Raw genomic sequence first — 14,947 nt, forward strand, 5'->3', positions numbered from 1 at the left:
CTCTCTCTCTCTCTCTCTCTCTCTCTCTCTCTCTCTCTCTCTCTCAATTTCTCTGTCTGGGGGCAGATAGGAGGATGGGATTCAGATGGTCTGAAAGTGAGGGGTCACTACTCTCTCCCAGGGAGGGATGGTCCTGTTTCCTCTGGATAGTGGCCATGTAGCCCCTGTGTCCAGGACCACGATCACTGCTCGGATACATTTCAGAGATGCTGTGTTTCTTTGCAGCTCCCCCATCTTCTCTCCCCTATCATCTTTTTGGGATTTTGATTGAAATTAAAATCCTGTAAAGTACTGAGGACACAATGTTAGAACTGGACAGATCCCCAGAAATCAAATTTGTTCTTATTGTACAACTAGGTCCCAGGACATAGTAATGACCTCAACATGAACATGCAGCTAGTCAGGGTCAGGGTAGGAACTAACCCAAGTCTCTGCTATCGGATAGAGTTGGGAGCTTACATCCTACTGCAGGCTGCTCCTGACCCTATGTCCAAAGCTGGTGCAGTTTATGAAATTGTCGGCCATGGTGAGTCATGGCATAGCCAAAGGGTGATGCAGCATGAGGCACCCACACACACACACACACTGTCTCTGGTGAGCAGAGTTAATCCCCAAGCTGGTGTTTCTTGGCGCCTTCGAGGTGTATTTTAAATTCTGTGAAGTGACTAAAAATATGCTTCAGTGTGTTGGGTATGAATGACTGTGACGGCAGGGTTAGGAAAACAGATTTCATTCTGAAAGTTGCCTGCTGCCTCTTGCCAGCTTGTTGAACTCAGGCCTGCAAAGTCAGATGAGGGAAGTTCCACTGGGTGGCCTGTGATGACAAGTGATTAACAGGCAAGGACAGACCTAGGAGCTCCCTGGGGATAGAGCTGGGCCCAGGCAATGATCTTCAGAATGATATGATGGTCCAGCTTAAGGAGTGCCTGGCTGTTGGATACTGCCCCAAGGAGGAGCTGAGCTACACCCCATGCTCCCTTTCCCTCTCCCTCCCACTCCCCATCCTTTCCCCATATCCCTCCTGTCCAGAGAAACAGGACTTTCCCCTGCACCCAAAAGAAGAGGATTCTTTTTCTGTGGCCTTCCCTTTCCACCACTGGATAGAGAAAGAACCTAGAGCTTTGAGTCTTTCGAATTTGGGAGAACTCTGAAGTGCCACCAAGCAAGCCAGTCATTCCTTCTGTGTGGATTTTTCTGGAATTTTAACCAAAAGACAGTCTTTAGTGTTGGTTCTGTATATGATAAAGGACTATCAAAGGCAGTGTGATGCAGAGGACATTAAGCCCTTTCTGACCATGTAGTCCTGGGCAAATCACAGTGGCTTTCTGAGAACCTCTGGCAATATTGTAGGACCATCAGCCATAGAACTTAAAGGGTTCTTATCTCTGTCTCACTGATGAAGAGACTGTGAGGCCCAGGAAAAGAAGTAATTTTCCCAAGGTCTCATACTTAGCAAATGATGGAACTTGGACTAAATCCAGGTGTGTCTACCTCCTAACCCAGCACTTCTTCAAATACCCCACAGTGCTACCCTCAGCTTCTGGAGCACTGGGTTTTCTTATGGGTGCAACAGGAAACTTGCTAAAGGGGCTTCTGATTAGGTCAAAAACAAATGGGCACAGGACATTAATGGCCATTATTCCAAGCACAAGTGTTCTTGGAAGTGGTAGGGTAAAACAGAGAAGCAAGTTTCCCAAGGGACTTCAGAGCCTTTACTATGAGAGTGTATACTATGAGTCTCCAGACTCATAGAGGGAGGCAGAGATGCCGTGTGCCCTTGCGACTACAGTTCTCTAAAAACATTCAGAAACACTGGCCTAGAATGTACCAGCTCCCCCAAAGCTGATAACTGAAAGTTCAGTCCACCTTTCTTCTGCCCTTCTCCACACATGGGAGTGTCTCCAGGGTTCAGGCCTCAGTTTTTTCCCTTCTCACTTGGCACATGCTCTCTTGGAAACCTCTCACCCATACTACCCAGGCTTTCAGGAATCCCATGTGCTCATGACACCCCAACCTCCAGGTCTACATGTGCCTCATCTCCGAGCACTATATCCATATGCAGTCTCCTTCACATACCCCCTGCCCAGGGATTTCACAAACACCTTAAGCTCAGCACATTCAAAACTAAATTTCTCATCCTTCCCCCAAACCTGCTACCACCTTGGCATCATTTATCTCTTGACAAACGGCACCATCACCCATAGTGTCACCAAGAAGGAGACTTGAGGGACATTTGGGACTCTTTCTTATTCCTCAACTCTCAAATCTAGAGACAAATTTTTTTTCCAATTTCCCCACTGCCTACTCTGTATCTCCCTGGACCTTTGTAAAGCTCAACACCACCCATTCCAGCACCTCCTTCCAGGCTTTTCTCCATAGTGCCTGATATTAACTTTCTAAATCACATATGTGACCCCATCACCACCTTTCACAAAACCTTTCCATGGATCACAACTGCCTGTAGGATTATAAGTATTTAAGTTCCTTATGCAGTCTCCAAGACCCTTCACAACCCTTCCTAACCCATGACAATCTCCAACCTCAGCTCCTACTACCCATCTCTCAGAATTACTCCTGAACTCAATTACAGCCATTATACTTTCTGGAGTCTGGGCAAGTGGCAAGAATTGGGTCACTTGTTTTAGTCCCTGCCCTCCCCTCAACAGAAAAGCTCTGGTCCTGCTAACCTAATGATGGTTCAGGACCACGGAGAGCGTCACACGTGCAACACCCCCCCCCCCCCCCCCCCCCCCCCCGACCCTTTAGTAGGACTCAGCCTAACTTTCTACCTAGCTTCCTCCTCCCACTGGTCCTTCAGAAACCCAGCACAAACATGACTTCCTCCAGAAGCCTTTCCTGACCCACCTGAACAACCAGTCATTTCCTCCTCTGGGCTATTGAGTAACCTGTGCATCTGATTATGTTTGCATAAGAGACCACCAGCACTAGCACCCCCTGACAAACCATGAGCCTTGAGGACCCATACCCTGTCTGATTCATCTTCATGATCCAGCACAGAGGAGGTACTTTGGAAATGTTTGTTGATTGAATGAGTAAATGACATTTAGCAGGTGCAGGAAATGTGTGTTGATTTGTATCATGTTTCTGTTGCTCTGAGTGACTCAGACACCAGCCAGATTCCCCTTCTGGCCCCTCTAGAAAAGGCATTTTCTCCCTGTTTGACTCCACCCTCCATTAGTCTCCACCTGCCATTTGCCTCCACCCTTAGATTAGCCTTCCCTAGAGGTCACCACCCACAGGTGGGGAGAAGGCACCTCTTCTCTGCTCCTGCTGTTGCCAAGCAGAGGACTCACTGGAACACCCCATCCCCCAGCCTGAGCCTGCCTCATGAGTCTTGTTCAGAATGCCTCATCTCTGCCTCTCTCCCGCCTGCTCAGAACAGATGGCACTGAGTCCCCACTAACACAGAAGTTCCTGTTCTATCATCTGAACATTTTTAACATTTTCTAAATTATAGAAGTTTCAGTTCACTTTGATCATGGACTGAGACAATCAGAAATGAAGAACTCCTTGAGGGACATTGAGCCCAGCCTCTTCACCATCCCATGAGAGGCTACATCCTAGGGAGGATCAGTGGCCTGGCCAAGATCATTGCAGTGGACACTGTCTTTGTTTTTGGCTTTTGTCACTTTCTTCTTTCATTATTTTTTGCTTGTTTTTGTTTTCATGGAGCTGGGTATGGAAACTAGCACCTCACACATGCTACCACAGAGCTATAGCCCCAGACTTGCTGTTTTGTTTGATGATTAGAATTCATTCATTCCTCTTCTTTACAGCACTCTGGTCTCCTGGTCTTAATGGAGTTATAAATCAAGGCGTGGGCATAGCATCTTAGCTAGCCCAACTAGACTTTTATGCTTTAAATCTTGAGTAGGTGGCAAAAGAACAAAGAAAAAACTGTCTAGAGCTCTGAAGAAGGCCCCCAAATAATACGACCCAGCAGTGGATCCCACCGTTATGTATAATTATAAGGCACCAATAAAAAGGAGGAAAAATAACAAATGTTTAAAAAGGGAGTAAAATGGCCCAGGAACCCTGGCTCCTGAGACTCCAACCTGCCCATCAATTCTGTAAGCTCCTGATATGCTTTCAATAAATGCCTTTCCTACTTAAGTCAGTCCATTTCTGTTGCATATAACTCCACATCCCAAACTGATATTGTCACCCAGAGGAGTAGATGCACCTGTACCATATACCTTGTTGGGACAAAATATAGCTCCAGCCACTTCTGCTGCCTGCCTACATTTTTTTTTTTTTTTTTTTGGATTGGTATCAGGGATTGAACCCAGAGGCATTCAGTCACTAAACCACATCCCCAGCCCTTTTATATAGATATATTTTATTTAGAGACACAAACTCACAAAAGTTGCTTAGGGCCTCGCTAAGTTGCTGAGGCTGGTTTTGAATTCGCAATCCTCCTGCCTCAGCCTCCTTAACCACTGGGATTACAGGCATGTGCCACTGTGACTGGCTCCTGCCTACTCTTCTATAGCTCAATAACCTTGTGAATCCACCCAGGCATGGGGGAACATCACACACTTCAGAGATTGAGCCAGACAGGCTGAGGGCTGGTGTTGCAGAGGAACAAGCCAGGGTTAGGGTGCAATAATCTAGACCCACGTGCTCAACCCCAAGCCTTAGGTCAGAGTGGAAGGAGAGTTTTTATCAGTACTTTATAAACATCCCTTCACGTGCTTACAGACCAATATAGAGATGAGCAGGCACACAGGCACAGGGGCAGCCAGGATCTCACCTGGCAGTCATTAACATGTGAAGTAAGCAAGGTCAGACTTGAGGACTTGTCCTGCTGAGTAGCATTTTCCCTCCTGTTGACATTCCCAGCAAACAAGTTCGGAGTATCAGCAACTAGGATTACCCAACAAGTGCCCTTTAGGCCTGGAAGATGTTTCCTGTTTACCAGACTCCTTTACTCTAGCCTGAGTGGTCAGGCTCTCCCAGCCTCTCACAGACCCATACCTGAGACCTCAGCCCACTGTGACTGGCCCCAAGGAGGCAGGAGGTAGGAACTGAATGAAGCTGGAGCTGGGGGAAGGTTCAGACTAGGAGCCAGGCTTCTGTGGATCTAGACCCAGCCTGAAAATCACATGAGGCCTGGACTAGAAAAACCATGTTCAATTCACCTTTTGCACTGAGAAATCTGTAGCTCCAAGAGAGACAGGAGGCAGCCTCAGTCACACAGCCAGTGAATGCTGAGATGGCCCACGGTGTCCCAGCTCCAGCCCAGACTGGCTGCCTCCTTCTCAGGAGAAACCAGCTATCCTCACAAGTGCATTTCCTTGGAATTTCAGGGAAGCCTGTTTGCTGAGCACCCAGGTGAAGCCATGGAGTCAGTGGCTGGTCAGTCTGGTGATGCCCACTGTGAAGGAAGGACTGAACCTGGGAGTTGGGAGCAGACTGAGCTGGAGAGTCCAACTCCTAGGACCTGTCACAGCCAGTGAAGGGCAGGGAGGGTACCCCAGGAGGCAGGGAAGGAGCAGGCAAAGGTCAGGAGCTGTACAGGGGTCAGGCCACTGTTCTGCCTACAGCTGCTTGGAGGCAGACACAGTGGAGGTGGCAATCAGCAAGTGAGCAAGTGATTGCCTGGCTGGGCTCCAGAGGAGGGGACAGCAGCTCAGGTTCCTGGGCAGAAAGAACATGCCTCCCTACTGCTGCCTGCCTGGAAGCTGTTGGTCTCCTGCAGAGCCCACTGAGCCCAGATGCTCTGAACCCAATGTCAAGTGTGGGTCCCACAGAGCTGGCCCTCCCCTCTAGGTGGTGCTGGGGTCAGAGCGTGGGCTGGGGGTGGTGCAGGGAACATGGCACAGCCAAGAATACTAGTGCACAGTCATGCAAGCCCCTTTAAGTGGCTCTGGGACAGTTGTCTCTGTTTCTGTTCAGGCTAGGGCACCCCTCCAAGTGGTTCTCACTTTAGGGACCACCCTGTATCCTTCAACTTGACTGCCCACCTCTTCTCCTCTCCCTCCTCCTTTCTTCAGAGGCACGCACCATGAGGCTATAAATAACAGGATTGTCTAAAGACCTGATAACCATGGGCTTTGTACTGATCACACTTTAATAGGAGTCCATCAGCAACCAGGCTAAGGACCCTAGACTGGAAGGACCTTGTGCTGGTTACAGGCACAGACACAGGCCTCCCTCAGAGGGTGTTGACAGCTCAATTCCCAGCCCAGCCACTGGCCCTGCCAGCTTTCTAACTGGGAGTGAACAAGCAGCAGGTGCAACTCAGTCAGAGTCCCTGAGTCACAGCCAAAGGTGGGCAGAGGCACTGCCACTGTGGGGCCAATGGGAGGAGTATGGGCAGAGTTGGGGGGGGTCTCCTTGCTGCAGGGCAGGAGCCTCAGGGGTCCTCTGTGGAGGCACTGATACCGGAAAGCAGGCCTTGGCTCTCCATGTCCTTGCTGTCCAGGGTTCCTGCAGGAGGAAAGAAGTTCAGCTGATCCAAAAGGAAGCAGAAAGGGTTTGGGGACCAGGCCTGGGAACAACATGTCAGGAAATCCTCTAGCTCCGATTTGCAAAATAAATTGAAGATCCAACCCCTTCACACTACTGTCAGTGCCACTACCGTGGTCTTAGCACCACTGCTCCACTGGATGCTTTCAGAACTTGCTATGGTCTCTCTGTCCCAACTCTGAGCCCAACAGTCTGTTCTCAAGTAACAGCAATGGTGATGCTTTCACAATGGAAATCAGATCCCATCTGGCTCCTTCTCTGGAAACCCCACAGTGGCTCCCATCACACTCAGAATTAAGGCCACAATCCTGACAAGGATTTTCCCAGCTCCCCCTGCCCTCATACTTATCACTATGCCCCTTATTCCTATTCCAACCACACTGACCTCCTTGCTGACCCTTGACATATTGGTTACATTTCTACCTTAAGGACTTTGCACTAGCTGTTCTCACTGCCTGGAGTCCCTTCCACCAGAGAGCTGCTAACTCCTTCACTTCCTCCAAATCTATGCTCCAGTGTTGCCTGTGCAGAGAGGAGCTCCCTGATCTCCTCTGGACAACTGCAACCTGCCCAACCCATCCCTCTCTACCTCCTTTTCCACTCTATGTCTAGTTATAGTACTCATCACCTCAAATACATTACATCTCTCAATTTTCTTTCTCTCTTACTTTCTTTTTTTTATTTCTGGTCTGTCTCCACTCACTAGAGTGTCAGCTACATGAGGGCTTACTTAGACTTGGCCTAATTTGGTCATTCCCCAGTATCTGCAAGCTTGCCTGGCATATAGCAGGAGTGTAATAAACATTTTTGAATGGAAAAAAAAAAAAAAAACAGCCAGAGGCTGAGGGGATGGCCAGTATTCCCTGCCCCTTAGGTGTTCAGCCCTGAGCCCAGCATGGGTACAAGGGGCAGGAGTACCTGTGTCAGGCTGCTGGGCCTGGGCCTGGACCTGGGCCTGGTCTTTCTCCAGGTACAGTGCAGTTAGCAGGAAGCAGCCGCCACCCAGGGTGATGACAAAGGCACAGCACAGGAAACTCTGCTGCAGGCTGAGGAAGCGCTGCAGGTAGGAGTCCAGGCGCCTGGCCCGCAGGGCACTAGAGATCTGCCAAGGAGAGAGGACTGTTGCCACGGAAGTGTGGAACCTCCCCCAGACCCTCCCCACCCACACACTCAGACACGCCTTACAAGTCCAGTGAGATAGGGGCTGCCTGCGTCTCCTAGGACATGGCCCACTGTGATCTGAAGCGCCTCTGCTGTCCCCCGGCACCTGGGCACCACCACAGACTGCAAAACACGGGAATACCATGGGAGCTCCCCCAGCAAGGTCATAGAGTAGGGATCCCCTCACACCCACTTCCTGTTCCTACCTGCCAGGGACCTGTGGGGCTGGCCAGGTGAGTGGGAGGGGAGGGAATCAATGACCCCCAAGGCTAGAGCACTGCACTGGCACATCAGGCCCCTCTAAGGCCCTCTAGGGCCTCCCTAGTGCCCAGGGATGAGGGTGCTGAGGCCCCTGATTGGGGTCACCCCCCTCCAGAGTTTGCTCTTGAAGTGAAAAGGGACTGAGCACAGTTGTGACAGCAGTGAGGACACTGGGGTGTCCCAGCTTAGGGACCATGAGGCATTAGTGCATACTGGCAGGGTGAACAGCCACGGGTCTGCATGTGCAGGCAGTTAGGGCAGGGGGGATACTCAAGTCCCACTGTGCAGAGACCAAAAGCAGCCATGCTGGGGAGGCCCACACAGCTCTGTGGAAGAGGGCAAGAAAGTTAAAAATATAAATTCTGGAGTCAACTTGTCTGGGTTCCAGTCCTGTATTCCCCCCACCCAATGACTGGGTGACTTTGGGCAAGTCACTTCACCTTTCTGTGTCTCATTCCCCAAATGGGAATTATAATAGAAACTACCTCAAGGGTTGCATTCATTATCATTACTCAACTGATATTTCATGTGGACACCTGCCCTGTAAGCAGAATGCTTCTGGTACATGCTGTGCCTTCTCCCTGGCAAGCCTCCCCATCTCTGGTCCAGTTGGAGCATCTCTATTGGTCATTTAGGACTTACCTTTGCATCACCTCTGTGAAGTCTTCTCAGAGTTTAGGTGCTTTCTCTGAGTTCCCACAGCCACCATACACACCCTAAGTGAACGCATGCCACCCAGGGCTGGGAGTGTCCTTTCTTTATTCACCTCCCCTTATTCCTCACACTGTGTAGGCAGCAAACCTCTAATTTCTCTTGGGGTCAGTATAGTAAGACATGAGGCACAGAACAGACTAGTGAAGGTTTGCCAAACAAATAAGGTAGAACCTTCTGGAAGACTGGTCCCAGAAGAAACCCTACTAAACCTAGGGCTTCTGCCCACTAGGATAACCACAGGGAAACTTCCTACCCTGGAGCCTTGTCCCCAAGATCTTAGTGTTCATAATCTGAGTCCTTCAGAGAATAATAATGATAGCCCTGTGCAGTGACTCGGGTGAGGCAGGAGGATGGCAAGTTTGAGGCCAGCCTCAGCAACTTAGTGAGACCCTGTCTCAAAAAATAAAAAATCCAAAGGGCTAGGAGTGCAGCTTAGTGATAGAGTGCCCCTGGGTTAAACACACACACACCCATACCATAAAGAACATAACAAGGATAATAATTGCTAACATTTATTGAATACTTCCTGCTTGCATTTTATATATCAACTTGAACGACCCATGAGGGAGATATGATTGTTACCTGCATTTTATAGATGAGAAAACTTCCACAGATGCCCAGGGCCACCCAGCCAGGAATAAGAGGGCTGAGGGGTAGGGGGGAAGGGAAAAAATAACAGAATGAATCAAACAACATTACCCTATGTAAATTTATGATTACACAAATGGTATGCCTTTACGCCATGAAAAAAAAAAAAAAAAAAGAGGGCTGAGATTGGATCCCAGGCCTTCTCCCTCCAGGGCCTGTCTTTTGACCACTCTGCCATTATGGGCAACGAGGAATCTGCATTTCCAGTAATATTTATGCATTTGTTACAGAATGTTTAGAAAATGAAGAGAAAGATGAAGAGGACAAGTCCCTCAGTAGCCCTGCAAACCAGCAGGAAGACAGGCAAAGGTCATCCAGGCAGGGTCAGTGGCAGGAAAAACTTGGAGGTCAGAGCCCAGAGGCACAGTCTCTGGATTCCAGAGCTCCAGAGGACAGACATAGGGGGTCTGGTAGAAAGAGGCCTCGTGGGTGGGCAGGGTGGAGTGGCACATATCGCCGTGGGTGATGGGCCAGTCCTGGGGTCACTGGCACTGAGCCACTCCATCCAGGTGGTGAGACAAACTGGGCCCCTTGCCATCTCTGGGACCTGCCAGCAAGCTTGAGAAGGAACTGACCACAGCTTTGCACCTTCCACAGAACTTTCCTCTCACCCCATAATTATGTGATTACTCATCAAAGGTTCTGGGGACAGGCAGGGCTTCCTAGAGGGAGGGATTTAAATGTCCAAAAAGATCCATGGGGGTGCTGAGGCTGCTTGGATCCTCAGAATAAAGTCCAGGCAGGCTGGCCCCTTTCTTCCCTCCCAAGAACCCCAACCTGCTAGGCCCAGACCAGCTACTGCTGCCAGCAGTGGGAGAGGGAGGCCTATTGTGGGTCCCCATTGTCTCCTATACAGCCAGGGCTCAAGGCTGGGCCCACAGCATCTGGAGAGCCCAGGAGATAATTTTTTAAATGAGAGGCTTTTCGGTTCCCAAAAATCTAGGCTTACTCTATTCTGAGACAAAAACACCTCTGTTGTCGTCTCGCCCTTCTCAGAAGAGCTGTTCCCTTTATAGCCCAGGGCGAAATCAGCTCCAGCCAGGGGCTCACAGAAAGTCAGATCCACAACCACCAGGTGCAGCCTCCCTGGCAGCCTGCCTCCTGTGCTGCTTGCTCGGCCCTTAGGCCCAGACACCCCTGGGAGAGTGAGACAGACATGTGAGCAGACGGCTACCTGGAAGGCAGAGGCGGAGCAGGGAAGCATTGAAATGTAGGGCAGAGGGGGAGGAGGGAGGACTGTAACCTCTGAGGGGAAATCTGCTGAGGAGGTCAGAGGGGAGCCTGGTGCTTGGATTCCAGAACCCCATCAGACAGACCTGGGAAAGAGGCAGTGAGCTCCCCTCTGGTCTGCTCCCCTCACTGGGAGGTAAGGTGAGCTGGCTGTGGGCAATCCTGACAGAGACCAGATAGAATGCAAGATTGGGAGGGGGTTAGAGACTCCAAGAGCAGGTTTGGGGAGACAGAGAGCTCAGCCCAGGGAGATGCAGGATCAAAAAAGACATGACACTACCTCAGCCTTCCTGGGAGCAGGATCCTCCAAGACCCAGCTGGTCTAGGGGAAGTTGCCAGCAGTGGACCTTGGCTGTGACAACTGTGTCATTTTCATAAATGCAAAGCCCCAGAGGAGGCAGGGGTTGCTCAGGGGTGCAGAAAGTGAGCTCCTCTTTGAAGAGCCTGTGAACAGGGGCCTGGTGGGAATTGCGCAGAGTGCACTGGATCAGTACCCTGCAGGTGTGCTCTGGGGAACACTGGATCTGGATCACTCAGGAAGTTCATTAGATATGCTGATTCCTGGAACTACCATGGACTCACTGAATCAGACTCAGAACAGAGGGCCTGGACTTGGTAACAAACTCCCCCAAACCTGATTCTTATGCTTAATGAAGTTGGAGAGTCACTACACCAGAAAGTCCCAGAGGCCCCTTCCTTCTCCAGAGAGAAACAAGATTCTCCCCTTTGTGGATTAGGAATCAAAGAGAGCAGTGGGGCCCACACCAGCAATCAAGAGTATGCCTGATGCAGTTCACTTCCTCCTTATAGCCTATAATGTAAATAGCAGGTAGTACCAGTCTATCTATTGTACAATGAGCAAAACAGGCCCAGAAAGGTTAAACCACTTGGCCAAGGTCACACAGCTGGTGAGTGGCAAGGCTGGATGCGAAAGCAAATGAAGTGCTGCAGAGTCCTCAAGCCTGGGCTCTGCTGTCCTCTCCCCTCTGACCCTCCCATAGGCTCCCACCCTCCAGAAACCCAGTCTCTCCACCCCTGTTTTCCCCTTAGCCCATGGGGCTTCCTCTCCAACCCAGAGCTATCCACCTGAATCACTCCCTCTCCTCAGTGCCCTGCCTGTTAGTTCTGTACTGGATGCACACACACACCCTGGGGCCTCCTGGCTCTCTTAGGCTCTGCCCAAAGAGAAGCTCACCTCCCATCTTAGGAGTGAGTTCAAGCTGACAAGGCCTTCCTTTACCTCCTGCCATGTATATGTCCCCTGCCTCTCCTGCCCCTGTCCTGGACCCCACCCCTTTCTCACCATCCACCCCCACACACAAGCCTCCTCTCTCCAGGCATTAGCCCCTGCCTGTCCCCTGGAGGTTGCTCTGGCTGCCTCTGAAAAGGTTAACTTCCTGGAACCTTCTACCATGTCTAGGCACTGTCCTCCCTCTCCTCCCTTGTCAACGTGTGCCCTTCCGCTGCACACATGGGGTTCCCTTAGCTGCCCCTTGCCTGCGTAGGCCCTGAGGTCTCTCCCTCCTCAGCCTCTTCTCGGCCAGGGAATCAGCAGTGTGGGGGAGCTCAACTCTGGGGGCTGCAAGAATTTTTCTAGCTCCCAGAACCAAAGTGCAGGAAGGTGGTCCTTGGCCAAGGGGTCCCTAGGAGAGGGAAAGAGGGCAAGATGCTGCTGGGGCCATGGGCCTTGCTAAGATGTGGGAGCTGGAGGTCTCTAAACCAGGGAAGGACCACAGGGAGACCTGGGGAGTTGGATCATGTTCAGCCAAACTACAGCTGGCCCCGGACTCCCCCCCCCACCCCTAACCGCTCCCCCTCATGCACACACACTGCCTCTTACTGCCTCTTAGCTCTCTAAAGAGCCTCTGCCAGGTTAATCATTCCTGCAAACACAGACACCAGGCGACACCATGCAGTCTTCACATAACTGGGGAGCTGTCATGTGGAAAAAGGGAGCCGCAGTGGGGGACCAGCAGAGGAAGCTGCAGGGGGTACATTCAGCTCCCTTTGAACCACCCAAGAGATTACAAGCTAGGTTGGGGGGCGGGTGTTCACCTCCCGGTGTCCTAAGCACTTCCCTGCAGGCTGGCTCCTCATCCCAGCAGTAGGTTATGATTGCCTCTCTTCATAGACAAGGAAACTGAGACCCAGGGTCATTCAGCAGGTCTATCGTGGAGTTTGGGCTGGAACCCAAGTTTCCTGTCTGAAGGGAAGGACAGAGAAGACCCCCAGCCCTGCAGCTGATATACTTCCTGGGAGCCCAAGACAGGGCAGCCCTCCAGGGATGGGATGACAGGAGCTGCCCAGGACAGGGGGCAGAACATCTCAGCAGGGAGTGAGTACCTTGTCAACAGTAGTATTCAAGCAGGCTTTGTTGGCTAAGTAAATGACTACACATCCTCATGACCCTTTCAGACTCTGATTCTAGGATGCCAGGATTCCTTTGCAGAATAGAAGATGAGCCGGTGGAAACCTCAGAATCACTGTGAGAATCCTGGCCAGCATTCTCTGTGCCAGGCACCAGCAAAAGTTTCCCATGAGCAATCTCACTTCACCTTCAAAACAACCCATAAGGCAGGGACTAATACCATCCCATTTTACATCTAGGGAAACTGAGGCTCAGAGACGCAAAGTGACTTGCCTAGTCACACAGCCAGTGGCAGAAGCAGGGCTGGAACCCAGGTCAGTTTCCTGAGACCAGGCCCATGCTCCTGCACTAGGCAGCCCTAGGGCCCTGGCTCCTCGGGCCCAGCCTGCCGGGTGGCAGCAGGAAGGTTCTTGGGGTGCCCCAAGGCCTGGGAGACTGCTATCAACAAGGGCACAACCCTTCAAGGTGTTCAAAGTACTTCCCTGCCTGTGACCAAGAAGGAGGCAGAGAGACTGAATAGAGTGTAAGGCTTGGGGAGGGACTGAGCTGGACTCTGGACATTACAGAGTCATGTGGTCAGGACAGTGTTAGGCCTCATTATAGCCCAAGTCATCCCCATGTGTGACAGCCCATGATACACCACTGGGGTGGGCTGAACACAACTGGGCTCAGTGATAATTGCCCTGAGGTCCAGCATCCATCTGCACAGGCCTGACTGCAGGCTTGATGAGAAGTAAGTTGGTAAAGAAAGGGAAAGAGGAAGCTGGTCAAAAAGTCCAGGCTCTTTGGGCATGGTGTATGTCTGTAATCCTAGTGACTCAGGAGGCTGAGGCAGGAGGATCAAGAGTTCAAAGCCAGCCTCAACAAATTAGCAAGGCCCTAACAACTCAGTAAGACTCTGTCTCTAAATAAAATATGAAAAAGGGCTGAGGATGTAGCTCAGTGGTTAAATACTACAGGGAGTTCAATCCTTGGTACAAAAAAAAAAAAAAAAAATGCCTAGGTTCCAGTCCTGACTCAGAGCCTTGGTGCTGTATGACCTTGGTCCATACAGCACCTCAGTGTAATTACACCTGCTTCCATTTGCTCATCTGCAAAATGAGGGTGACAATCAGAGGAAATGTTTGAGAGTGTCCAGGGACCTGGGGTCCAAGGTAACTCAGCAGTGGTTTTGGTTCCTCCTCCCCAGGACCCGAGGTCTCTGAAGCCACTTCCAGTCCTTAACAACAAAGGACCAACCCTGAGCTGGACAGAACCAGTTCCCCCTGCTCAAGAGGGAGCCCCTATACCTACCAGCAGGATGTCAGCTACCACGGCCCAGTTGCAGGACAGAAGCAGCTCCCCAAGGGCCAGGAACACCTGTGGACAGAGGGTGACCTGGTTGATGTTCCCCCAGCCTCAGTTACTATTGCCTCCCTACAGTGTCTCTTCCCAACTGTGAAGAGGAGAAACTGAGGCTCCACAGAGGAAGGCATTGCCAAGACAGAATGGGATGAGTGAGACCTGGAACCATTTTTCCAGTTCTGGTAGCCTCAAGGGTGAAAAGACAGTCCCAGGTGGACCATGATCCAGAGTTGAGTGCCAGGCCCTAGGTCTGAGAACCAAACTCCCCCCTAATGGATAGCTCCTGGGACCCAGCCCTTGGGGCCACCCATGGGATCCCAGGAGGAGGTAGCCAGAACTCCCAGGCCACTCTCAAATGTGAGGAAACAGACTCCTAGAGAAATCAAAGGTCTGCTCAGACTTTCTGTTTCCTCCTACGTTCTGCATACACTGATAAGGCACCTGCTATGTGGTAGCCAACTGGCCTGGCCCCTCACACCCCATGAGTGGTCTCTCCTAGAACTTTTATTTCTCAGACTCTTAGAGCAGCTCAGGGAAGGCCTAGTATACCCATTGTGCAGACTACATGGAACTGAATTCAGTCAAGGTCAAGACCTATGTGTGGTCACTGGTCCAAGGCAAAGGCAGTCTTCAACATGAGGCTTCCAGTCTCTGTCCAGAACCTACCCCCTTCCCAGCTCCCAGTGTCTTCTGGTGACCATAGGCCACTGCAGCTCCCTGACCCCACCC

The 14,947-nt window shown here is 51.1% G+C and overlaps 1 protein-coding gene across 3 annotated transcripts in view; it reads right to left on the reverse strand.

Moving 5' to 3' along the window:
* Positions 1–4,404: 4,404 nt before the first annotated feature.
* Spns3 (SPNS lysolipid transporter 3, sphingosine-1-phosphate (putative)) overlaps positions 4,405–14,947 on the reverse strand; it is a 46,327-nt gene continuing 35,784 nt past the window's right edge. For 2 of the 3 annotated variants that reach the window (XM_047545607.1, XM_047545606.1), the window contains exons 9-12: positions 14,168–14,233; positions 7,678–7,776; positions 7,411–7,594; positions 4,405–6,453 (exon numbers count right to left, since the gene is read on the reverse strand). In XM_047545607.1, the coding sequence (XP_047401563.1) occupies positions 6,380–6,453; positions 7,411–7,594; positions 7,678–7,776; positions 14,168–14,233 (423 nt within the window). In that variant the 3' untranslated portion in view covers positions 4,405–6,379. The remainder of the gene's footprint in view (positions 6,454–7,410; positions 7,595–7,677; positions 7,777–14,167; positions 14,234–14,947) is intronic. The other variant, XM_047545608.1, reaches the window with a different exon arrangement.

Source organism: Sciurus carolinensis, chromosome 3 (assembly GCF_902686445.1).
Source record: "Sciurus carolinensis chromosome 3, mSciCar1.2, whole genome shotgun sequence".
NCBI lineage: Eukaryota > Metazoa > Chordata > Mammalia > Rodentia > Sciuridae > Sciurus > Sciurus carolinensis.